At 34.4% G+C, this 26,740-nt stretch overlaps 1 protein-coding gene across 2 annotated transcripts in view; it reads right to left on the reverse strand.

The window, feature by feature from the left end:
• Positions 1 to 26,740, reverse strand: part of LOC149787116 (uncharacterized) — a 153,259-nt gene that overhangs the window by 12,461 nt on the left and 114,058 nt on the right. For both annotated transcript variants that reach the window (XM_089977631.1, XM_089977630.1), the window contains exons 10-14: positions 23,395 to 23,516; positions 14,882 to 15,051; positions 11,912 to 12,033; positions 6,824 to 7,327; positions 1,382 to 2,001 (exon numbers count right to left, since the gene is read on the reverse strand). In XM_089977631.1, the coding sequence (XP_089833757.1) occupies positions 1,414 to 2,001; positions 6,824 to 7,327; positions 11,912 to 12,033; positions 14,882 to 15,051; positions 23,395 to 23,516 (1,506 nt within the window). In that variant the 3' untranslated portion in view covers positions 1,382 to 1,413. The remainder of the gene's footprint in view (positions 1 to 1,381; positions 2,002 to 6,823; positions 7,328 to 11,911; positions 12,034 to 14,881; positions 15,052 to 23,394; positions 23,517 to 26,740) is intronic.

Raw genomic sequence — 26,740 nt, forward strand, 5'->3', positions numbered from 1 at the left:
GAAGTCTTGTAAGACTGTAAAAACACAACCTATGTAATTTATCTCTTCAATCTATTATCATCTTGCTTTTCACATGGATCTTGTTAATACATTATGTTTTCCATGACCTTGATTTTTTTATCAAATCAGATAATGAACATGTCTACCAGAATGTGAACAAGCTCATCCGATCAGGTGCATGAATATGTTTCAAGAACATTATCAAGTATATACAGGACCTTGATGAAAGAAACCCAAATTTCACATTTGAGCAAAACTGGATCAGAAACGCAGCTTACAGCAAGGCAACCAGTACAGCCAGTCAGTAGCATGATCATCTCATGGCAACAAGAACAGCTGGTAGTAGCATGGTTATCTCATGGCAACAAGTACAGCCAGTTAGTAGCATAATCATCTCATGGCAACAAGTACAACTAGTCAGATGCATGATTATCTCATGGCAACAAGTACAGCCGGTCAGTACCATGATCATCTCATGGCAACAAGCAAAGCCAGTCAATAGTATGATCATGTCATGGCAACAAGTACAGCCAGTCAGTAGCATGATCATCTCATGGCAACAAGCAAAGCCAGTCAGTAGTAGTACTTGTTGCCATTCAGCAGCATGATTATCTCAGGGCAACAACTACAGCCAGTCAGTAGCATGATCATCTCATGGCAACAAGTACAGCCAGTCAGTAGCATGATTATCTCATGGCAACAAGTACAGCCAGTCAGTAGCATGATCATCTCATGGCAGCAAGTACAACCAGTCCGTAGTATGATTATCTCATGGCAACAAGCACAGACAGTCAATAGTATTAACACTTCAAGGCAATAAGCACAGTCATTCAGTCACAAAATCCACTAGTGGCAACAAGCACAACGGATCAGTAGATTGTGTTAACAAGTTGACCTAATCAGATGCAGACCATATCATTAGCATGCCTTACTGAAGTTCTTTAAGATCATACAAAATAATTATATATTCTTAGTTACGTCAAAATTAGAATAGAAATGCATATTGGCACTCAATATGGTAACACGCTCAGCCAATCAGATGCAAGATAGCTCCATTAGCATGCACGGATCACACTCAATACCAAATCTGTCCAAAGTCTGATGCTATAAACACATGTTTCTATGGATTGTCTTAACAAAACCAATCTGCCTCTTATTCAAGAACTATTAACACGTAACCTACCTTCCCGCTTATTGGTGTAATGACAAGTTGTACCTTACTTTGTTCACATGACACTTATACACTTTGTACCTGTTGCTTGTGTTGTGATAAGTGTATCATAACATATACACATGGCATTTATTTACTCTGTACGTGTTGTTTTTGCATTGTTAATTTCGATCACCTTATATACATATAACACTTATTTACTTTATATACCTTGTACGCATGCTTCATGACCCCTTTAGTAGCTAACAGGCTTCATAAATGCTGATGACCCGTCTCCTTTGCTTGTCTAACTCTGCAGAGTATACCTGTACACCAATTACATTTTCAATGTCATGAATCACAGCTTCAATCTTCTGCCAGTAATCCTCAAAGTCCTGTTGGCTAACCTTTCCCTGAGCAGAATGACCACTGACAAGATTCCTATATAAACGGATTCGTTCCACACTAGCTCCAAGAGATGTGTCCCTTGGCTGATCTGGTGGATCAAATCCCCAGCCCATCATGAATGGATCAGGAACTGTGCTGACATTTCTGATCAGAGTATACAACAAGGTAATGTCAAACTGGTCCACGGCAGCCACATACCGACCTAATGGATCTGAGAAGACTACCTGACTTTGATCCGAGTTAAGAAGAGCTGGTTTGTTCTGTCTCCTATTAGTCAAGGTGGATTTGTTGGCCAGGATTGCCTTGTAGATGCTTTTGTATGGAGCAGGAACATGGGAGAGAAGCATTTCCCTCATGGCATTTCCACAAACAGTTACAAGAGCAATGCTGAGGCGAGCGTAATTCATGTGCTCCTGTGTTATGGATGCATCAGGGTCCTGACCCTAAAGAAAGAGGAAAACCAAACACCCTTGGAATCAGTGATTTAACATAAAATCAAATAAAAAACAATAATTCAATAAATCAACATACTAGTATAAACAGAGCAAACTACACTATATACGTCTGTTTTATTGAGAAAGGACAAGGTAAAACATAATCTATGGGTTCCATAATGAGTGAAAATTAAGTTTTAAATAAACATTTTCAACAGTGCTATATCAATTGCATTAAGAATCTTTATAGGACTCTCAGTGCAAAATGAGAATCAAAAGTCCTGTAATAAAGATTCCATGGACTACTCTGACAGGAAAAGGAATCACTATTGCACTTTCAAAAAATATACCCTGCTACAAGATTTATATTTCTATTGATAGATTCCAGCCAGTGGTACCAATTTCTTTCTTCAGCACATTTTTAGAACAATAGACTAAACATACAACTTTATATGGCATTAACTATTTGTCCTACTTTTAATCACATTAATACTGGAATTACAGTACTCCAGCAACTAAATAGTGAATAAAAGTCATATTAATAGAAGTATGACAGTACTCTGGTAACTGAGCACTGAATGAACATCAGGTGAATGAAGGAGTGGCAGTATTTTGGCAACTGAGCACTGAATGAACATTGCATTAATAAAGGAATAGCAGTACTCAGGTAACTGAGATCAACACGGCATTAATAAAGGAATGGTAGTACTGTTGTAATTGAGCACTGAATGAACATAGCATTAATAAAGGAATGGCAATACTCTGGCAACTTAGTGCTGAATGAACACAGCAATGATAAAGAAATTACTGCCAACCAGCAACTGAACACTCAAAGACCATCATGTTTTATTGAACACAAAGAAGACAGACATGACCAATTATAAGAAATAAGCTAAAAGTATATATATATATATATATATATATATATATATATATATATATATATATATATATATATATATATATATATAACTCAGATGGTCCAACCCCTGGTGATGCAAACAATCTTGATGGCTTAATCTAACAATTCAGGTCCAAGCAAATTAGCTCATAAAAGCTTGATATATAGATCTATTTGTTGGTTTATTTGGGGTTTGATGTCAATTCTCAGGCGAAGATAGGCTATATATGGCAGCCAGTGCAATTAGTCGAGAGAGAACCCGGGAAAAATGTAAGAATCTCTGACCCATGGGAAACTACAGTCAGCTTTCCCATGTATCCATACTGGATAAGCCAGAGGTTCCCACCCATGTGGACAGACGTAAGTTGACAGTTATCTGCAAAGTCGGTTACTTTAGACCACTTGGCCACCAGGGGCTAAGCTAATATCATATCCTGTTAATATCTAAAAACATACTTAGCTTGTTTTCAGTCAGTCAAATTTGTTTGAATTGCTCAACAGAATGGCTATTATAAATCCAAATCACGTGATATAACCCTTGAGTTGGCATCCATTCAGTGTATTCTTCATACAAATATAATTCACAATCCATATTTTATAAAAATCCAATCATAAACGATCTTGTCTGCAATGTCATGCACACAGGCCTTTCAATAAAAAACATGTTGTCATGACCATAAACCTCTAAATAAATATCAGATTGCTAACCTTCAATTTATTTGATGAAAGGCAGTCATGGAAGCAACATGTTCAAAATGACATGTATATCCATCGCAGTCATGGAAACAACATGTTCAACATGACATGTATGCATTGGTTCAACATCACATCAAGACAATCCTGAATAGCCAAGTTCCAAAAGATTCAATGAAAAAAAAAGAAGACTACATCATGGTTGCCACACTAAAATGATGCCTTTATTATATCTATTTTACCAAGTATATGACATAATTCAATGGCATTAAACCCCACAACAACAACAACAACAAAGTGTATGACATAATTCACTGTCATAAAAATGTGTTACATATATAATACACAAAACAAAATGCTACTTTCCTGTAATTTACAGTCACTGATGAAATAGTCCCCAAAACTTAAAGCTACTACTATATCACTTACAGTCAACAACACACAGGAACACATTGTTACAGTATATATTTAACTGATCATAATAAAAATAAATTAATATAGTCAAATACAACATTGAGGACATTCCAAGTTTATTGTCACTGCAATAATGGTTTTACGATTCATAGTTGTTCAACAGGAGAGCATTGAATTGTATCAAAGTTACTAATAATTGGATTCATTGTCTTATTACACTATCTTCAAAAAGTCTAAACTCAAATATTCTGAATGACATTCATTAAAAAAATAAATTCAAAATTTTACATTTTGTTGTGTTCACTTGATCAATCCACTGTAAACTAAGTTATATAGTTCAGATTATTATCTGCAAAATACTGACAAGAATATAAATAAATAAGTATTCTATAAATTAATTAAATATAGTACACTGTAAATTATTTCTTTACCTCTTTTTAAAAATATATTATTAGACACAATTTTATAATATTAGTTTTTATACTTTTTTATTATTTTAAGTTGATTGTATAAAGTAGAGTAATAATGAATCATTCTGTAATAATTGTATAGGGGATATGGCTCAAATTTCACTCTAACTTAAAATAGTTTAAAGCGCATAAGACATTTTACATTTACTAATTAATACTGACAGATAAAGTAAACAAAATGAAAGCTGTGAAATTGGATATATAATGTACAACATTCATATATAGGTAACTCAGTAATAAATCTTTTACGTGCCATTTCACTTTGTACTCCTTTTGGGACTTTCGGAAATTACCAGCATTGTTTTCATTAATAAAAATAACAGAGTTGTCATTGCTATGAGCAATACATGAAGAGTGTACTGACATAAAAATCAATATCTGGATGAATTACTAGTACAAATGTGTTTTTATATTCAGCTCCAATAATTTATCTTGAGGGATTAGCCATTTTAAACATGTTTATGTATTCAGCTCTTGTAATTTATCTTGAGGAATTAGCCATTACAAATATGTTTATGTATTCAGTTCTGGTAATTTATCTTGAGGAATTAGCCATTACAAACACATTTATGTATTCAGCTCGGGTAATTTATCTTGAGGAATTAGCCATACAAACATGTTTATGTATTCAGCTCTGGTAATTTATCTTGAGGAATTAGCCATTACAAATATGTTTATGTATTCAGTTCTGGTCATTTATCAATGTTAGTGTATCCATGAAGCTTTAGTGTATTTGAATCTGCTTTCAATGGATACATGTGCTCTCATCTTGTAAGGGAGACAACTACAATTATATTTGGATGGACATTCTAACCAGTTTCCAGCTAATAATAAACAATGGTACACAGTAAATGTGCAGTTATCCTTTGATCAGTAGGTTAAGTGCCAAAATCTGGAAAGATCCCAACGTTGATGAAATATATTTAACATGGGAACATCTTCGTATATTTTGGAACAACGACAGTGATTGACAGTTCCAGGAAGTTGGAATCTATTCTCATTTGAAATGGGCAATATCCAAAGTATTTTATATTCAGCACTTCCACATTTTAAAACATAATTCCATATCCTGTAAAACTGGTATGACATAGAACATTTTTATAATATAACATTTCAGTGGTGATTGTAATAATTGCACTTAGGAACTAACATTGATAATGTGTACCATGCTGGAATATTAACACTCTGAAAGACACCACATTAGATTTAAGATGTGAAAGTGGAACCTGATTTTTCAATCGAGGGATTTCATTTGTTAATTTAACTGTGTGAGAAATTAATAATGCAAGTTTATATTCCAAATCTGATCCCAATTAGACCAGAACTTTAGCTTATAGAGCAGTAACAAGAGCATGACATCGATTCACATCAATTTCACTCACTATCAAACTCCCGAGATAAAATAACCCTGAATTCTAAGATTAATCAATTTCAGATTAAAACAATATAGGCTTACAAGGTCAGCATATTACAAGTAAAACTAGTTCATTAATATGGACATATATCACTCATAATCAAAATCCTCTAACATCATGATGATGTAATGATGCTGTCCAGGTTTAATCCAAATAAAGCTAGAATTGTAGCCTTCTAATTGACAAAAAGCTCAGCCAATCATAGAAAATAATACCTGAATAATTACATCATACAAAATGATTATAATGAGGGTGGTCTAGTTTCCAAGTCAGATGAAAATCTAATCAGAGATATGCCTTCCAGGATGGTAATGATCCAAGTCAGATGAAAATCTAGAGATATGCCTTCCAGGATGGTAATAAGACAATAGTATGCATCATCACCAAGAACTTGACCTTTATGAAATTCTCATCAACGTTAATGACTTTGGCAAGTCCTCCAGCTGAAGAAAATCAGAGCATGAATAAAGCTTTCATAGTGATAACAAGATCAGCCAATCAGACGAAAGATCATCTCATTAATATGCATGGATCTCATGCATTATCGAACTCTAAGATATTTATTAGATAAGCTTGTATTGCATGTCAGATCAAAACCTGATCAGAGTGGTGAAAGCAATAGTTGGCTAATGTGCATAACAAAAGAAATATATATTATGACAGTACACTTATAGCAGATCACATGACACCTTATTAAGTTCATATACCAGCATCATATGATGTCACATGATGTTATGTGATGCATTAAATCGACTATTGCCTTCTTCACTGGGAACAGCTCTCCTACAGTGTTATCTTGTTGGGGTAGAGTGATGACACCTACTACTTCGACACTGGTCAACCCAATAAAACGTGAGAACTGCACCTCATAGGGAATCGATAATACTATTCACCGATGTATCAATTCTTTCCATTCAATATTGCTGAAAACAACTTACCTCATCAGCAAACCATGCCTGTAATGGTGAAAAACGAAGCATGTTATCTTCAAGAGCAACTACAGATGATGGAAAACATAGCTCATATTGTAAGTTCTGGCCAAGGTAAGATGTAATCTTGGAGAGATTCAGAGTGATGAACTTTCTAACTCGGCTACACAACTTTGCATCAGGGGTATTGACGTCATCAACCACCATCCTTGTTATTCTTGCATAAACAATGTGGTTCCTACAGTGTAAGGTCAATCTATGGAAAAGGTCCAGGTCAAAAACACAACATCCACAAAAAATGAGATTTTCTGCTGTTTCCTTCTTCTTGGACACTGGCCAGTGAGCTACACAGGCTGCTAGAAGCCTATGGAATATGGGTGGTGGCAGAAACTTTCCTTTAAAAACAAAGCATAGGACCGGTGTGCTCACCATCCTAGAATCTTGTTCAGGGGAGATAACTTCTCTGGGAGATTCCTGATGAAGCATACAAGGTGTAAGGAAGTAGTTCTGCACCTAAAAATATATTCAGAATATAAAGATACAGAAAAAAGTCAACAAGCAATAGCTCCCATCAGCATACCATGCAACAAACAAAAATATAAATTAAAAAAAAAACCATAAACACTGTATAAAATGGATTAATAAATTGGGTATTATTTCCTTGGAAATAATTGTGTTGTTTTTGTGGGGGTTTGTTTTTAGGTTTGATCAAGTACTTTGTGAACACAACAAACAACAAACTTACTATTTTCTGTCCATCAACCCCTCCCCCAGGTCAAGTGGTCTAAAGCGCTCGCCTTTACTGATCACTGCCATCTCATCTGTCTTTCTGGGTTCAAGTCGCAGGCTCAACCAATGGGGTTATATAAGAAAGTCTGCTAGTACCGGGGATTTTTCCCAGAGTTCTTCCTCCACCAATTATACTGGAGACTATGATTATGAAAATGGTGTTAAACCCAGAACGACAACAACAAAAACTATTCTCTAATAAACCTCAAGACATTCATGTTGGCTTTTACTGAATGTAAAAATGACTGTGATCAAGAATAATTCAAAGCAGGTTCAATTATATGGCTCTGTATTAGTGAGTGTTATTACAGTGATCTTGTAGTTTTATCTGCGTCACATATATTAGGGCTAAAACTATTCACCGATATATCAACAATTTGCTGCTTTGATCCAAATTTGAACATTAAGAACTGAGAAATAGTTATATTTTCTTATTAAAAAAATTTTCTTCTTCAAAAGTCATGAATAATTCAAAGTTTAACACTTCATTTAACACTGGACTAAATGCTTATAATTAAATTATTTCATGCAATTTTAATACTTATTAGAATTTCTTTCCAAGCCAATTTATTTGTAAGAAACTGCTTATCAACAGCTAAGAAACCACGTAGCAAAAATGAACAATACATGTATAAAAGTCAACACTGTATATCATTGAAATTAATAATACATATAAAATAGTCAACACTTTGTGTAGTTAAAATTTCTTTCGAATTTAATGTCCTAGTAGACTTCTCAGCCCATTAACAATCTACAGGTTTCTTTATTATCACCAGCAATTCAAAACGTGTGGTCAAGGAACTCTCTTGAGCAAATTTAATTCTGCAAATCACCTCTTTCCGCTTCAATTATCATATGCTATGGATATATATATATATATATATATATATATATATATATATATATATATATATGATATAGTATTGTATGAAATAGTTTTTATTTAAGACATTTGGGTTCATGACATATTTTATAATTATTTACTTCTGTGGCTTATATGCACTATAAGGAGTACATGTATGTTGTTGTTGTGGGGTTTTAACGCCATTTCTCAGCACACGTGGAGGAAGAACCCTGAAAAATACCGGAAAGAACCACCGACCCACGAGAAGCTACTGGAAAGCTTTCTCACATACCCACATTGGCTGAATCCGAGACTCGAACCCATGCAGACAGAGGTAAGATGGCAGTGATCCGTAACGGAGAGTGCTTTAGACCACCAGGCTACTCAGGGTCCCATACATATATGTACTTTCTCCATTCATAAATCACGATTATTGCCAACTTCATGCCAAACACTAATTTTTTCAAAGTACTTTACAAAATAGTTGACTGTAGGTCTTGTCAACATCACATGATCTTTGAAGAACATCTATACTCTAGATATGTCATGCATACCCTAGTTACTGATTGGCCAAATAATGAAAGTTACAGATTATGAAAATCTTGACAATACGGAGTAAGTTGAATATCTGGAATCTTTTACAATTATTTTGAATTGTCAACTAAATCTGGTTTATTTAAATTTTGTTTTTTGAAATCTCAGAGCAGAAACCAATTATACCAAACAGATAGGACTTTGCAGGATTATTATGAACACAGTCAAGGACATGGATATCTAATAATTTCTTTGGAATACCATGAAATATCCAAGGACTTTCATGGCCTTCAATTTCCTTGGGTTTATCTTAAAGTAAACCTTTTGGATAATAGAACAGTGTTTCTTCAGTGCTGCTATCACATGAGGATATTATAACCTTCATTCCGATAGTTTCCGGATTGTAAAATTGATAGAACATGCTATTGTGCAGAATCCATTTTTCTTCTTTCAGTCACACGGACCATAACCTTTGACCTTTTGCCACAACATGGATGTGATTTTTGCTTATTCCAAGTGCATACCATACCCAAAATATATCTGACCTATGACATGTTGGCCCCAACATTTATCTATTTTATTCTTCTAAAAAAGGGCATTCAATCCAAAAGCTTTGGTAGCTGTAAGTGGTCCAGGTTTAGAGTTACTTGGTATTAAGGGACTTGATAACAGATTGGTGGACAGAGAAGATAATAACATCATATGGCGGCATATAAAAACAATGACTTAAAGAAAGAAGGGTGGCTAATAAACTTTTTTATGTGTTTCAATTCTGAAAAATTTATGAAAATATACTAAATTAATGGTTAGCGTAATGGAGATATTGCATCAATTGTTTGAATAGACTGGTACTCTACTGATTTAACAATCGTCCCAGGAATATAATTACTGGTTGTCGTTTTGTTGTAACTGCTGAGACTTGAAATCATGTCTGTCTTCAGTAACAACATCATCTTCAAAATGACATCTGTTTTGACCCTATTGGATATAGTCTGTATCCTTTTAAAGTTTGCCATCATGGAAGCTATGTTTCCATTTAGGACAAACACATCATAAAACATGATCTGGTATTTGATGACAGATTAGCACCAGTATCACTTAGGACCAACAACACATTATAAGTGGTAAATAATGTTGATATATGTCCAATGTTCTTGTAGGAGGAGTGAATGCAAGATTTTCAAGTTGGCCACCATGGATGCAATATTAATCGAATCAGCACCATCTTCACACAAGACCAACTTCAACTTTTGACGAACATACGTGTAAAGTTTCATAGCAATCCAATTTAAAAATGCATGAGCAGTTAGCATGAAATCTGGGACAGAAGGATGCTTTATGTAGAAATGTCTTCCAATGCTGCTGATTGCTGTTCTCAAATTAATTCCTTTAAGGTTTCTTTGCTTTTTTATGTCCACACAGCATCAGTTTGCACATAATTTAAAGCACTTAGTATTGCAATGCATTATTTCCAATTTGGTCAGTTTTTGGCAAATACTTACTGAGTAGTTTTTCTAGTCTTAGTAACGGCAGCCATATTGAATACTGAATTGTTCACATTCTGTATAATAGTTAATTCTTTTTAATCCTGTGATGCAGCCAATAGGCCACATAATAAATCCCAAGAAAATAAAGAAAAAAGATCATTATGGTTCATTTTAGAACTTAGCAGACCGAGCTTTTTCAATGGAGTGCTTTCATTAATAACAAAATATAATGTAATCAGTACATTGCTGGCGGAAATGTCTCACCGATTTTGCATTTCTTTGGCACAAATTGATAACACATGATAGAAAGTAGCAAATTTGGAGTAACAACTGAAGGTCCAAAACTAAATTATTTATAGAGGGGAATGATTATTTGAGCAAGCTGAATTCAAACCCCAGTATAAAAGGCTCGTGATGGGCAAGATTGATCACAGACACTCGAGACAACGATTTATGATTTTCTCTAATAAATGTTCATTTTTTCAGTATGATTTTAACACTTGAGATTGTTCTTATTGAGTCAGATTCTACAGTGATCTTCTATCATTTTCATGTCAACTAATTTAGTACTACTGTAGCAGTAGTGGAATATATGAAGGGAGACTGACATCCTTTTAAAGACCTGGAAGGTCAAAGGTTATCACATTCTGTTTAATATATTTTGTTAACAGGTCATTTGAAGCTTTATTACTAATTTGAGACATTGCAGCTCGACAGATTGGTAATATCTGTTTAAATTTTAAGACCCCTAATGACCCTAGATATGAGGACGTTTAAAAGCACAATTGGTGATGGCTGCATTACATGGCATAGAAGACGAATGTTGGGCCATTAATACGACATCATCTGACCACAGAACATAGAAGCCAAACACATGAAAACCTTCCCAGCATTCTTTCTGTCAAATATGGCTAAATTCCAGAAAGAAGATTTTGATGCAATTTAAAGAATTTAAATGTCTATTTTATAAATGGCAGTCATAATTTAAGTCTGATAACATCTTTCTGTATCAACATTGAAGTTCCTTATGCCATTGTTCTATGTAACGAATTTGCTGAAATTCTATGTTTTGTATTATTCAAGAAAAAGTATGATTTCAAAATTAAATGGTCAGTCTATACTACTGATGTGAATCTGACAATCCTTTCTTCATGGTTGCCTTCAGTTATATAATTTATGCAGCCGTTGAGACATATTTTCTTTTTTCCCATATCTGATGGTGGGTTTGCATCACTGATACAAAACTGAAACCCCTTTAAGCTTGTTTACATGCTGGCCAATTTTCAGTCAATTTAAATAAACGTTGATGACATTTAATCACATAACTGCGGTATTCTTATTCAAAATTCGTATTTCACTATTAAAATTTAAGGATCTGAGAAGATGCAAAATTTGGAAATTAAACAAAATGGAGAAGAAACTGAAACATTCACATCAACTGACCTTTTCCCCAATCTCACTCAAGACCCTTGGCCTGGCAATCACGTTTAACTGCTCCATTATTAGTAAGATGTGCTCTTTGTTGGCATGTAGCTCTGGATGCTTCTCCTTTGTCCAGATAGCATCTGTCAAGAAAAAAAAACTGATTCCTAATCCATTGGATGCTCTAAGATGACCAGCTTATGAGGTACTTTTCAAAACATGTAGTTTAAAATATCAAACTTATCCTCATGGATATAGTATCAATCTTATCCTCAGTCATATAACATCAGAGTTATCCTCATGGATTTAATTGACCAATTCTATTCAGTCATATTTACATTCACAAGGTTGCAATGATATGGAGGAGAATGAACATAATTACTTTTTCCATTACAAAGTCATGTCAGCATTTGCAACAAGCCCTTAAACCTACACATAAGCTTCGTATATTGTCAGTTTAGGATGAGAGTAATGTAAGTTTTTATACCTATACATAAACTTCATATATTATAAGGTTATGAATGAATGTCATATAAGTTTTTATACCTATATATAAACTTCCAATAATATAAAGTGATGAATTAGTGTTGGGTAAGTTTGTATACCTACACATATACTTCCTATAATATAAGGTTATGGATGAGTGCAATGTAAGTATTTATACCTATACATAAACTTTCTATAGTATTAGATTATGAATTAATGTCAAGAAAGTATTTATACCTATCTATGTCCGACTTGTACCTCACCTCATATCCCCATACCTTACCTGTATCTTTACATTGTATCCTTACCTCACATTCCCATGTCTTACATATAGCCTTACCTTGTATCCCTATGTCTTACTTATAATCTTACCTTGTGTCCCTATGCCATAGTTGTAACTTAATTTGTATCCCTGTCTTACATACACCCTTATCTTGTATCCCTGTCTTACTCATACCTTACCTTTTATCCCTGTCTTACACCCTTACCTTGTAGCTCTATGTGATACTCATACACTTACTTGTATGTAAATGCCTTACTGGTACCATACCTTGTATCCCTATGCCTTAGAAAGCTTTGCCAGCGGTTTTTTTAATATCATTCTATCTGGATCCACACTTTGCTTTATGACATAATGTGGCTCGTACATAATGATGCCAGCTTTTGTACAATTGTGTAGATTTTGATTTTATGGACTGACACACTGATGCCAGCTTTTGTACAATTGGTAGATTTTGATTTTATGGACTGACATACTGATGCCAGCTTTTATAAATTTGTGTTGATTTTGATTTTATGGACTGACACACTGATGCCAGCTTTTGTACAATTGTGTAGATTTTGATCTTGTGGACTGACATACATATGCCAGCTTTTGTACATTTGTGTTGATTTTGATTTTATGGACTGATACACTGATGCCAGCTTTTGTACAATTGGTAGATTTTGATTTTATGGACTGACATACTGATGCCAGCTTTTATACATTTGTGTTGATTTTGATTTTATGGACTGACACACTGATGCCAGCTTTTGTACAATTGTGTAGATTTTGATCTTGTGGACTGACATACATTTGCCAGCTTTTGTACAATTGTGTAGGTTTTGATCTTGTGGACTGACATACATATGCCAGCTTTTGTACAATTGTGCAGGTTTTGATCTTGTGTACTGACATACATATGCCAGCTTTTGTACAATTGTGTAGGTTTTGATCTTGTGGACTGACATACATTTGCCAGCTTTTGTACAATTGTGTAGGTTTTGATCTTGTGGACTGACATACATTTGCCAGCTTTTGTACAATTGTGTAGGTTTTGATCTTGTGGACTGACATACATATGCCAGCTTTTGTACAATTGTGTAGGTTTTGATCTTGTGGACTGACATTATGATGCCAACTTTTGTACATTGGTGTAGATTTTGATTTTTTGGACTGACCTACACATTATTATATGCATATGATTCACTTATCACAATGCTTACAAAAATGTTTTAATGGTACATAAATTTATAGTTTATTGGGGGACCTATTTCCACAAAAAAGGGGAATTGATAATTTATTGTAAATAATTGTTAATAGAAACCATGAAATCTGCAAAAATTATGGCATAACAGCTTTGTTTTGATAGAGTGAGATACTCTCCCTGAAATGCAGTCACATTTCCACTTTTTTATAAGCATAGGTGAAATAGGGTGAAAAATAAAGATGAAACAAACCAACAGCTGAAAATACAAAGACACCCTTATGCATGAAACGTGGACCACACAAACCCAGTTTTATGATTAAGTTACTTTCCCAGAAACCATCCTACGTACCAACTGTTATGTTGAAATAAATAAAACATATAGTTGAAATAAAAAATACACTTAGTCACATAATTCAAGACCAATTGATGTAATATTGGAATGGTTGAATTAACACTGAAAAGAGATGCATCCATGCACATTTTCACGAGTCTAACTGAAATAGGTTAACTGATTTGTAGGTGTAACAGACACCTAGAAACAGTGAAGTCACATATCTATGCAAATTATTGATAAAGACATAGTTTTGGTATGGCTTGGTTACTTAATTAAGATGGATCCATCCACCAAATTTCATTAGATGAAAAAGCATCAATATAGCATAGTGTAATGAATAACAGAAAATACAATAGTCACTCCGACATGAAAATTTTGTAATATCAAAAATGTGTCTTGGTAACATAAAAATGGGTCTTGTTATCCTCGTGTTCCTGATTTACTTTTGTAATGATGTATCTTTATTTGAATTTTGGTGTGATATTATATATTGTTCCAAACACAAACATTACAAAAGGCAAACAGAAGAAACTACAACTTACTCATATATGCAAATTAAGTTGCAACGATACACTTGGTATGGCTGAATTATTTTTTAAGATGCGTCTACATACAAATTTTGTAGGTGAAATAGCTTCTATGCTATTGAAGGTGTAAGGCAGACACGTTATGAAAACAGGCAACAAAAAGAAATTTACAAACCAACAAGTTCTAAATGAAGGATTCCTTTCTCCTTGAAGTCATACCATTTCGGTGAGACAGTACTGTCAGCAGGGATTTCTGGTAGGTTAGGTTGAACATTGATGAGGGATTTCAGGGCATCAATCAACCATATTGGGTCCAAAATAATATTGTCTCTCAGTACTTCAATACTGAAAAGTAGAAGTATTTCACAGGATTAAGAATTATGTAATTACTCTTTATGCTGTACAAAGGTAGGAGCATAACACATGATTTGAAATCAAGCAATGACTTTATTTCTGTTAGGCCTAAACAAATGTTTCCTATTGCACTGATTTTAAAATTTGTGTAGGTAGGTATTTTTTGTATGTCTCTTTTGAAATGCAATCCTAATAGACCCACTAAACTTTCTTAATCTTCAAACTTGTTGCTGAGATAGGCATACATGTGGACTTTTTAAAATGCAGTCCTAACATACCCAACGAGATGCCTAAGTGGGTCTGATATTACTTACATGTGGTTTCCATATGACAACTTCAGAATGCAAATTCACATGCATGGGCAAGAAAAGCTTCAAGGACAGTGTTGCTTTGTTCTCTATTAGTGTTTAGCATTATGTGCCATCATTAGCAGCAGGTGATATGGGAGGAAGCCATTTAGCAGAGTTTGCAGCAATTTGTTGCAATAGTGAGATGGAAGATGATGAACATACAAATTGCATACAATCGGCATTGCACCCTGGATCTTCCTGCATTATTCACAACAATAAACTGTTCATAGCCCCTTCATTAGAGTAGATACAACTACCGGGTATTACAAGTGTAGGCAATCTGTGCAGACCCTGTGAGTCATAACTTCGGCACCACTGAGATTTGCAATTACGGGAGCTTCAGTAGCTTAGTGGTTAATGCATGAGACTTCTGACATGGATTGTCAGTCCCATTCCCCCAAAAGGCCTGAATCAACTAACAAATTTCTCAGGCTTTTTTAAGGTGATTAGTTTTTTTTCCTCTTAGAGGCTATATCTAAAAATTTTGGTAACAAAATGAGGTAATCTTATTGAAAGATAAAAATACAAAATATTAATTTTAAATACTTTTTGAGTAATTGCACTGAATATATGAAATGTCTTGAAATAAAACATAATACACATGAACACATACAATAAAATGGGACATCCAGAGATGGTATATCACACATTAATAATAATAATGATAATGATTTATTTATAGAGGGTGACTCGTTAGTCAAGGACTATTCTCCCATGAGGTACTCTTAAGGACAGTATATGTTGTTGTTGGGTTTAACGCCATATTTCAGCACACGATAGGCTATGCATGGCGGCCAGTATTAATGGTGAAGGAAGAACCCGGCAAAACCCCGGGAAGAACCACCGACCCACGAGAAGCTAATGGCAAGCTTTCTCACATACCCACGTTAGCCAAATCCTAAAGGAGAGTATAACAATGCACAATGAATGAAGACAACAATGATAACTGTTTAACATGTTTAGTATTAAAATACTAAATTCCATTAGAATCACATACATGCTCATGATATCTCTTCTTAAATACTCTAATATTTTCAGCAGATTTTACATGTAGTGAAATCTTGTTCCACAGAACTGTACTCGAAGTTCTTTTTAAATTGGTCTGAGTTTATTTGACCAAGAGCATCCATGATGAGAGAAAGAGAAGGAGAGAAAGAGGGAGAAGCTATGTGCATGAGCCTAACTAGAAAACTGTGGCACTGAAGGTACTATTGGGGCATATCTTTAGTACATTATCAATGTTCAGTTGTATATACACATGTGTTAGTAGGCACACACAGAATATGACATTTTTTCATTACACAGGAAAATTGTCAGCCATAGTTGCTGCTTTTTGTTTCAGATCAAATGATAAATTAATAGACTGATTGCAGTACAAAAAATTGGATACAAATTATATTTATCTTCAAGCATGATGCTAGACTAAAATTGGATGCAACAAATATTTTTATCCTTGAGTATGATGTTCTACTGAAGAAAACTAAACAATACCAGAGGCTCAACAGCTTGATGTCATGCCGAAGGATGTGTGCCAATGCTTGCTTGAGTGTTTATACATTCTTTTTCTGAATTGATTCCCAATCGATGCACAAGAAAAAAATTAATTGACATTTATATGACCTGAACATTCCCTTCTTTCCTTGTTTCATCATCAAAATGAACATGAAATAATTGGTGTACGTTTAATTCTTGGGAGTTATTTTTTTAGTTGATATAATAGGTTATGTTTACTTTTATATATCAGAGCAATACTTTTTTCTAAGTAATTGAGGCTACGATTTTTTTTAATGACTCATAATCAATTAAATAACTAATAAATAATGACGATGCTGAAATAATGCTGGGATGAGGTGTGTTTGGTACACATTGGAACAATTATGTTTGTAATAATCTGTCTACTGTTCAATTTTTATTTTCCTTCCCTTCATTCTGTAGGCCCATACAAAATAAAATAAGAAACAGGTGCCTATCCACTCACTGTCTTTGCAATGAATACTTGAAACTTGATACCCTCAAACTATAACAAAACTGTACAACAGAGAAAACATGTGTACCGTATGTTGTATGCCTTACAGTTAATATACTCTGTCTCAGAAAGACTACAAAGTTTCTAATCTTGTGATAACTGATCAATATAGGGAATACCTTTATTGAATTGGTCATAAAATAAGTTTTTTCCCATCGATACTTACATGAAACTGTTTTAATTGCTAATGTTCTGAACATCTGCTTTTGATTCTTGTTTATGCACTGCAGCAATTTATAGCTATTACTACTGTTTAAAAGATCAGCATGGCCTATGGGTGTGTAATTTGGAAAAGAAATACACAATGTGTTATTCTTTAGCAATCAAGTGAAGATATTTATACTGTTACATATATTTGATTTAATTTATATTTAAGTTAATTGTTTGTAAGTTTTAAAATCTTTTTTTTCGATTTAATTACATGTAAATATAATGCAGTTTTGTTTACTAGATACTTGAAAGTTTTCAGAAGAGTTTGACCTTGACTCTTCAGTTGTAAACGCCTAAAGCTGACATAGTTCCCGACCTTGATTTAGAAATCAGCGAGAGAAGTAAACAACTTTTTATTTTATTTTATTTTCTGAGTAAAATGACTGGTTTTTATCAAGGTCATATATATAGGTATTGTTAAACATAAGTAGAACTTTTTAAATAAAAATGAAAATATGTATAATAAGTAAACATGCATACTTAACGAAAATATATATATATCATTTAGAAATTGTTTTAAAACAAAAAAAATCTGTACACAATATTATCGACTATTAGACATACTATGTGCAAATGCAGACTTTAGGATGACTTGGGGGGAAAGGAAGTCAGCTTCACAAATGTGTGTTAGCCATATTGTCTATAACACACAAAAATGGGTTTCACAACACAGGAGAAATTCAGTGGCTTTTCAAAAATGGATTTTCTTTATTAAAAGTGATCCTAGGTAAGAATTAAAAACTTATTTTGGAAAGAAAGATGGGGTCTCTGCCATCTATATGAATTTCACAGGAATATGACTGGTGGCCAAAATTAGCCTCTATCAAATACTGTGCCTTAGAGTTTACAGAAAAGAGTACATGATACAATTGAAGCTGACTTCCAGCTTTGAGACATGAAGGACAACACCATGTATAGCAAGTAATGCTATAGTAGCCTTATGTGCAAGACAGTATCCCAAAAGCATTTATGGCAATACTGTGGTAGGCTTATGTGTGAGACAGTATCTCAACATCATTTATAGCAAGTAATTCTGTAGTAGGCTTATGTGTGAGACAGTATCCCAACAGCATTTATGGCAAGTAATACTGTAGTAGCCTTATGTGTGAGACAGTATTCCAACATGTATGGCAAGTAATACTGAAATGGCTTACGTGTGAGACAGTATCCTAACATCATTTATGGCAAGTAATACTGTAGTAGGCTTATGTGTGAGACAATATCCCAACATCATTTATGGCAAGTAATACTGTAGTAGGCTTATGTGTGAGACAGTATCCTAACATCATTTATGGCAAATAATAGTGTAGTAGGCTTATGTGTGAGACAGTATCCTAACATCATTTATGGCAAGTAATACTGTAGTAGGCTTATGCGTGAGAAAATATCCCAACAGCATTTATTGCAAGTAATACTGAAGTAGGCTTATGTATGAGAAAATATCCCAACAGCATTTATTGCAAGTAATACTGAAGTAGGCTTATGTGTGAGAAAATATCCCAACAGCATTTATTGCAAGTAATACTGAAGTAAGCTTATGTGTGAGAAAATATCCCAAGAGCATTTGTGGCAAGTAATACCGTAGTAGGCTTATGTGTAAGACAGTATCACAATAGCAGTTATGGCAAGTAATAATAATAATAATAATGAGGATTTTGTATAGCACCTAATCTTTAGAAGCTCAAAGTACTTTACAACTTTAGACAACACCTATAAGATAAGAAACATAATAATATTATTACAAAAACAAACAACATGAAATTAGAAAAACATTAAAAAAAAGAAAAAAAACATGCTGAGAATATTTCAGGTAGGAAACATTATTAGGTCTTTAAGTTTGTTCTTGCTGTCGAAATAAGTGAGTTTTGAGAGCCCTCTTGAATGTGATCACTGTGTCTTTGTGTCTAAATTCAGTGGGCAATTCATTCCACATTGCTGGGCCCTGGTATGCAAAAGAACGATGTCCATATGACTTTGTTTTCATACTTGGAATAATGAGTATACGATTATCAGAAGATGAGCGTAAGTATCTTGCTGGTGTGTACACACGAGTGAGGTCAGATAGATATGTTGGACTAGAGTCCAACAGTAAAATGTAGCACAGAGAACAAATTTTGTGTTTGATTCTGGATCGAATGGATAGCCAGTGTAGGGTACAGAGCAGCGGGGAGGTGTGCTCTGATTGTGGTACTCTAAGAATGATCTGAGCAGCTGTGTTTTGAACTTTTTGAAGTTTCTAGAGTAGATATTGAGATGAACCAGACAAAACTGAATTACAATAATCCAGTCTTGAAAGTACTAATGAACACACAAGTGTTTTAGTGTCATCAACTGAAAGATATTTGCGAATTGAGCTGATGCGTCTCAGCTCAAGATATGCAGCCTTGCATATGTTCATGACATGTTGGTGCAATGTGAGAGCACTGTCCAAAGTAACACCTCGGCTTCATACCGATTGTGTGAATTTAATGTTGGCGTTGCTGATATTTATTGTTTTAGGTAAAGGATGTGAATGAGAAAGTCTTTGTGTTGTGATCAGAATGGCCTCAGTTTTATCATCATTCATCTGCAGCTTGTTACAAGTGATCCGTGATTTCACATCAGAAATACAGCTCTCTACACCTTGGATGGTAGCATCAACTTCAGTTGGGTGGCTAGTTTTGTATATTTGCATGTCATCAGTGTACAACTGATGAGGCACTGGATGATGATCTATGACACTTGAGAGCGACTGAGTGTACAGAATGAAGAGAACAGGTCCAAGAACATACCCTTGTGGAACACCACAACATAGATCAACTGGGTTGGAGTGTATTCCATTTGCAGATACAATTTGTGTCCTGTTGACCAAGTAGAACTTGAACCACAGTAAGGCTGTATCATGAATGCCAAATACATGCTGGAGACGGTGAAGTAATATATCATGGTCTATTGTATCAAATGCTGCAGACAAATCAAGGAGGGTGAGGACTGTAATCTTTCCCCTATCCATACAAAGAGAATGTCATTAACTGCTTTTAAAAGAGTAGTTTCAGTACTGTGGCAAGGGCGATACGCAGATTGTACATTGCTAAAAAGACTGTTTGAATTTAGATGAGATACAAGCTGGGATAGAACAACATTTTCTAAGATTTTTGAAATGAATGGAGGATTAGAAACTGGGCGATAGTTCTTTAAATCGTTTTGGTCTAGTGTTGGTTTCTTCAGCAGAGGCTTTACAATGGCAGTTTTGAAAAATGACGGGAATTCCCCAGATGAGAAAGAGGTATTAATAACATCAGTTAGTGAAGGCAATATTGGATCTAAGCACTCAAGCAGCAGTGATGTTGGAATTGGATCAACTTCACATGACTTTGGTGCACTTTTCATCACGATTGTACGTACGAAATCCATAGAGACAGGTTCAAATGCTGCTAATGGTTGCCGCTCAAATTCTGTATCCCAACTGTATGGTGACAACGAGTCAAATGAAATTGTGGTGTCAAACTTATCTCTAATGGTGTGTACTTTATCACGGAAAAAAATGCAAACATGTCCGGAAGGTCGACTGGAGAGAAGATAGTTGGAAGTGGTGCTGATTTGTTGCCTGACATTAGCTTGTTAGTAATCTCGAAGAGCTCTTTGCAGCTGGAACTTTCCATGATCTTAGTAATACTGCAGTAGGCTTTTGTGTTAGACAATATCCCAACATCATTTTTGACAAGCAATGCTGTAGCAGGCATATGTGTGAGAAAATATCCCAAAATCATGTAATACTGTAGTAGGTTTATGTGTGAAAAAATATCCCAAGAGCATTTGTGGCAAGTAATACTGTACTAGGCTTATGTGTGAGACAGTATGATAACGCAGATTAGAGATGACATGAAATTAATCCAGCATTTGCACAATAACAAATGAGGCAGACAAACCATTTCAAATTATGTTTATCAGGTTTTTATATAATTGTAATTGGTTGTATTTGTCTGTATAAAACATCCATAGTCCAAATCTCTCAGCTTACTATCTAACTGTATTTGATGATATTTGTCTGTAGAAAATATTCATTGATTTATTCAACTTATTACTTAATTGTAATTAATGCAATTTATCTATATAAAATATCCATACTAAAAATCTGTTTTGTATCTAATTGTATTTAAAGCTACTTGCCTGTAGAAAATATTCATTGATTCATTCATTTTATTATTTCATTATAATAAAGCAATTTATCACTATAAAATATCCATAGTCCAAATCACTCATTGTATTATCTCATTGTAACTGAATTTTTGTCTATATAAAATATTCATTGATTCATTCAACTTATTATTTAATTGTAATTAATGCTATTTATTTATATAAAATATCCAGTCCAATTCACTCATCGTATTATCTCATTGTAATAGATTTTTTGTACGTATAAAATATGCATTGATTCACTCAACTAATTATTTATTTGCAATAGATGTTATTTATCTGTATAAAATATCCATAGTCCAATTTATTCAGCTTGTTATCTGACTGTAATTAATGTTATCTGTCTGTGTAAAGTAAACATAGCGAGATTCACTCAGCGTATGTAATTGTAATAGATATTATTTGTGTAACATATCCAAAACAGATTCACTCAGTGTACTATGTAATTTTAATAGATGTTATTTGTATAACATATCCAAAACACATTCACTCAGTGTACTATGTAATTGTAATAGATGTTATTTGTATAACATATCCAAAACAGATTCACTCAGCTTATTACCTAATTATAATTGCCTCTATGTGAACCAAAAAAACAGTAGGTTCAGGCTTGAATATGTCAACAATGCCTAATTATGCATCCTCCAGTATGGTGTACTGTTAGAGATACAGCAGGTACAGCCTTGAAGATGTAGACTATGTCCAATACACCCTCCAGTATGATGTACAGTTAGAGATACAGCAGGTACAGGCCTGAAGATGTAGACTATGTCCAATACACCCTCCAGTATGGTGTACTGTTAGAGATACAGCAGGTACAGGCTTGAAGATGTAGACTACGTCTAATACAGCTGGTATGTTGTACAGTAAGGCCTAATGCACCCTACAGGATGTAAGAGATATAATATGTACATATTTGAGGATGTAGATGCGACCCACTGTACAGACATGAGGATGTAGATCAAGGGTCTGCAACCCGCTGTACATACTTGAATATGTTGACTATGCCTGATGTACCCTCCATTATGTTGTGTAGTAAGAGATACAGTAAGTACAGACATGAAGATAAATACAGAATGACCAACATGGTTGTCGTGGATTACATCCTATGATGACGTGATATTCCATCCAAGAAGGGCTCGGACTTTTTTAAATGAATGTAATTCATCTCTACATCTGATATTTTCAGGATTTGACCCTTTTTGCCATCATCTTTATTTTGCATGTCTTTCCCTGCCTAAACTTTTTCGGAAGTATATGGTGCTGATGTGTCATTAAACTGTATTCATTGACTTAATCTGAAACTTTTTTGTCAGTATGAAACTAGAATACACTTGTTAGAAACATGGACACAATGCATCATTTACAATACAGGACTATTAAAGCATTAACCATTCTAATCTCACTTGAAGAACTATATAGTTAGGATGGTGCTGATGTGTCATTTAACTGTATTCAATTGCTGAAACTGAAACTTTTTGTCAGTATGACTAGAATACACTGTTCGAATTATAGACACCTTGCATCATCTACAATACAGGACTATTAAAGCATTAACTATTTCAATCTCACCTGAAGTAGATGATTTTGCCTGTTTCATGCATAAATCTCAGAAACAAATCCAGTTCTTCACTTTTTTCTATTCGGAGAGTTCCTTCCTTACTCATTTTTTCCACCTCTAGGCGAGAAATCACCTGCAATTACAAGTTGACAAAAGCCTTTAGTTTGATTGGTTTATTGAATTTATAAAAATAATATTTATCTGATTGAAACTGCTTATTGTGCCACCATTGTTATATGGTATATTCACTGTATAGAAAGATATAGGTATCCTCACTTGACCTTACAGAAATCCAAGTAAACTAACAGTTTCTCTTTGATATCTTTTGTGTATATCATGTATCCTGGATACATATGCAACAGATTTACACTGTTGACCTTGCCAATATCAAAATTAGCTATAGCTTGATTTCATCACCTTAGTTGTATACAGGTATCCTTAAAATATATGATGTAAGCTATATGTATGACTTTGCAAGTGAGGTTACTGTTTCTATTGATCGCTTCAGTGAAGTTTTATGCTTCCTAAATGTGCCATTGATGACCATACCAATATCCAAATGAGGCTACTGTTTCTCTTGATCACTTCAGTCATGAGTCATGCTTCCTAAATGTGCCATTGATGAATATCCAAGTGAGATTACAGTGTGAATGAATCTTGTGAGTCATCTGTCATACATATTGGATGTGTATGCTACATGATACAACAATGACCTTGCCAATGTTCAAGTGAGATTACAGTTTGGCTTCATCACCTTAGTCAGGTGTCATGCATCCTGGCTTATATGCTACAGGTAAGCATTGATGATGTTGTCAATATCCAAGTGAACTGACATGGTTGGATTGACCAACTCAGTCATTGCTATGCTGTGCATCCAGCAACAATGTATACATGTGTATGTTATGGCGACATTGATTTCAATATCAAACTTGCTACATTGGCGTGTATTACAAAGAGCAAATATGAACTTGATAATAATGAAATCTATAATACTGGCAATATTTTGAACTATGCGTCACTGAATTGATTAAAGTCTTTTATTTACTGAATATATATACTCGGGTTTCATTTTTTGTGTACAACGATACCCAATGGTGATTTATGTATATTGTGTCGTATTTTGAAATGCTCTCGATGGGACGAACCGAATGCCTATAATGCACAGACTATGTCTGTGCATAAATACCTCACCGTATGTACATTTCTTTACAATACGGATACGTCTTGTCAGCCAGCAGTCTGGTTCAAGGACTTGCACATCTTCAGCTGTATAGGTATGTAAGTTTATTAATTTCTAGTCTATAAGTGATAACTACTGTATTACCACATTTATTTTTGAATGTTTGCTATGTAGCTTTGGTTTACGCAGTATAATGCATGCATTTTTTGTTTGTGACTTAGCAAGGTATTTATATTAGTAATATAAAGCTACATTTTTAAGAACTGTTTAATATACTAGGATTCGTATCAAGCAAGGTTAGGTTTATGTTTGGACCTGTCATTTTGTGTTTATTGTGCTGATAATGGAATCTATATAACTTACCGTGTATAACATCATTACGTTATTATGCCCGTGTCATGTATAGTACACGGTATTGGATATATTTTCAAATGTCTAATGTCTGGGGTATCTGGAGTGTCTGATGTCTAGTGTCTGGAGGGTCTAATGTTCTGAGTGTTCAAAGTGTTCGGAGTGTCCGGAGAGTCTAATGTCAGGAGTGTCCAGAGTATCTAAGGTGTCTAGAGTGACCAGAGTGACCTGAGCATTCAAAGTTATCAGTCAATGTGGTGCAATCTGTAAAGCCAACAACATGAATTAAACGTAGCAGCTGTGAAGCTGAACTGTAGCAGTCGTGGAGCTGGAACAAAGTGTACTGATGATGGAGTGTATCTCCTTACATGTAATTTGTTAGCCGTGGGCTAATTTTGGGGTTCATAAAACCCAGTGTATCTTTTGGGACTGTAAAGAACAGTTGTATATCTGTCCCTTTTTTATCATCATAATTTCGCTACATGAGTGAATTCATTTTAGTACATCAGAAACATTCTAGTGTTTACTACCCGAGTAAACTATATCCATCGTTTCATTGTCAAATCGTTGTGAACCATTCACCCCTTGTCTTTGTATTTGCTAAATTAATTTATTTTTATTTTTCATCATTAACTCTGTGCATTCTTATGTTAATTAAATCCAATATTTGGATTATGCATACATGCACATATTCATAATTAATTGCTCATTCAAGTCGTCCATTATTAAACATTGTATTTATATTATCGTCAAAGGTGTTCTGTTGCGAATCCGAAAATCTCACCCAGTTTTCTTGTTACATGATGAATACTGTTAATTACAGACCTCCTATATACCATCATTTTAACTATGGATAACATTAATGACAGGCCTCCTGTATGGCATCATTTTAACTATGGATAATATTAAGAACAGGCTTCCTCTATGACATCATTTGAACTATGGAAAACATTAAGGACAGGCCTCCTCTATGACATCATTTAAACATGGATAACATTAACGACAGGTCTCCTCTATGGCATCATTTGAACTATGAATAACATTAAGGACAGGCCTCCTATATGGCATCATTTGAACTATGGATAACATTAATGACAGCCCTTCTCTATGGCATCATTTTAACTATGGATAACATTAATGACAGCCTTCCTCTATGGCATCATTTTAACTATGGATAACATTAAGGACAGGCCTCCTATATGGAATCATTTGAACTATGGATAACATTAAGAAGAGGCTTACTCAATGATATCATTTGAACTATGGATAACATTAAGGACAGGCCTCCTCTATGGCATCATGTTAACTATGGATGACATTAATGACAGGCCTCCTCTATGACATCATTTGAACTATGGATAACATTAATGACAGGCCTCCTCTATGACATCATTTGAACTTTGGATAACATTAATGACAAGCCTCCTTTGTGGCATCATTTCAACTATGGATACCATTAATGACAGGCCTCCTCTATGACATCATCTGAACTATGGATAACATTCAGGACAGACCTCCTCTATGGCATCATTTTAACGATGGATACTATTAAGGACAGGCCTCCTCTATGACATCATTTGAACTATGGATAACATTAATGACAGCCCTCCTCTATGGCATAATTTTAACTATGGATAACATTAATGACAGGCCTCCTTTATGGTATCATTTTAACAATGGATACTATTAAGGACAGGCCTCCTCTATGACACCATTTTAACTATGGATAACATTAATGACAGCCCTCCTCTATAGCATCATTTTAACTATGGATAACATTAATGACAGGCCTCCTCTATGACACCATTTTAACTATGGATAACATT

Source organism: Sinohyriopsis cumingii, chromosome 12 (assembly GCF_028554795.1).
Source record: "Sinohyriopsis cumingii isolate HCF-2022 chromosome 12, ASM2855479v2, whole genome shotgun sequence".
Lineage (NCBI taxonomy): Eukaryota > Metazoa > Mollusca > Bivalvia > Unionida > Unionidae > Sinohyriopsis > Sinohyriopsis cumingii.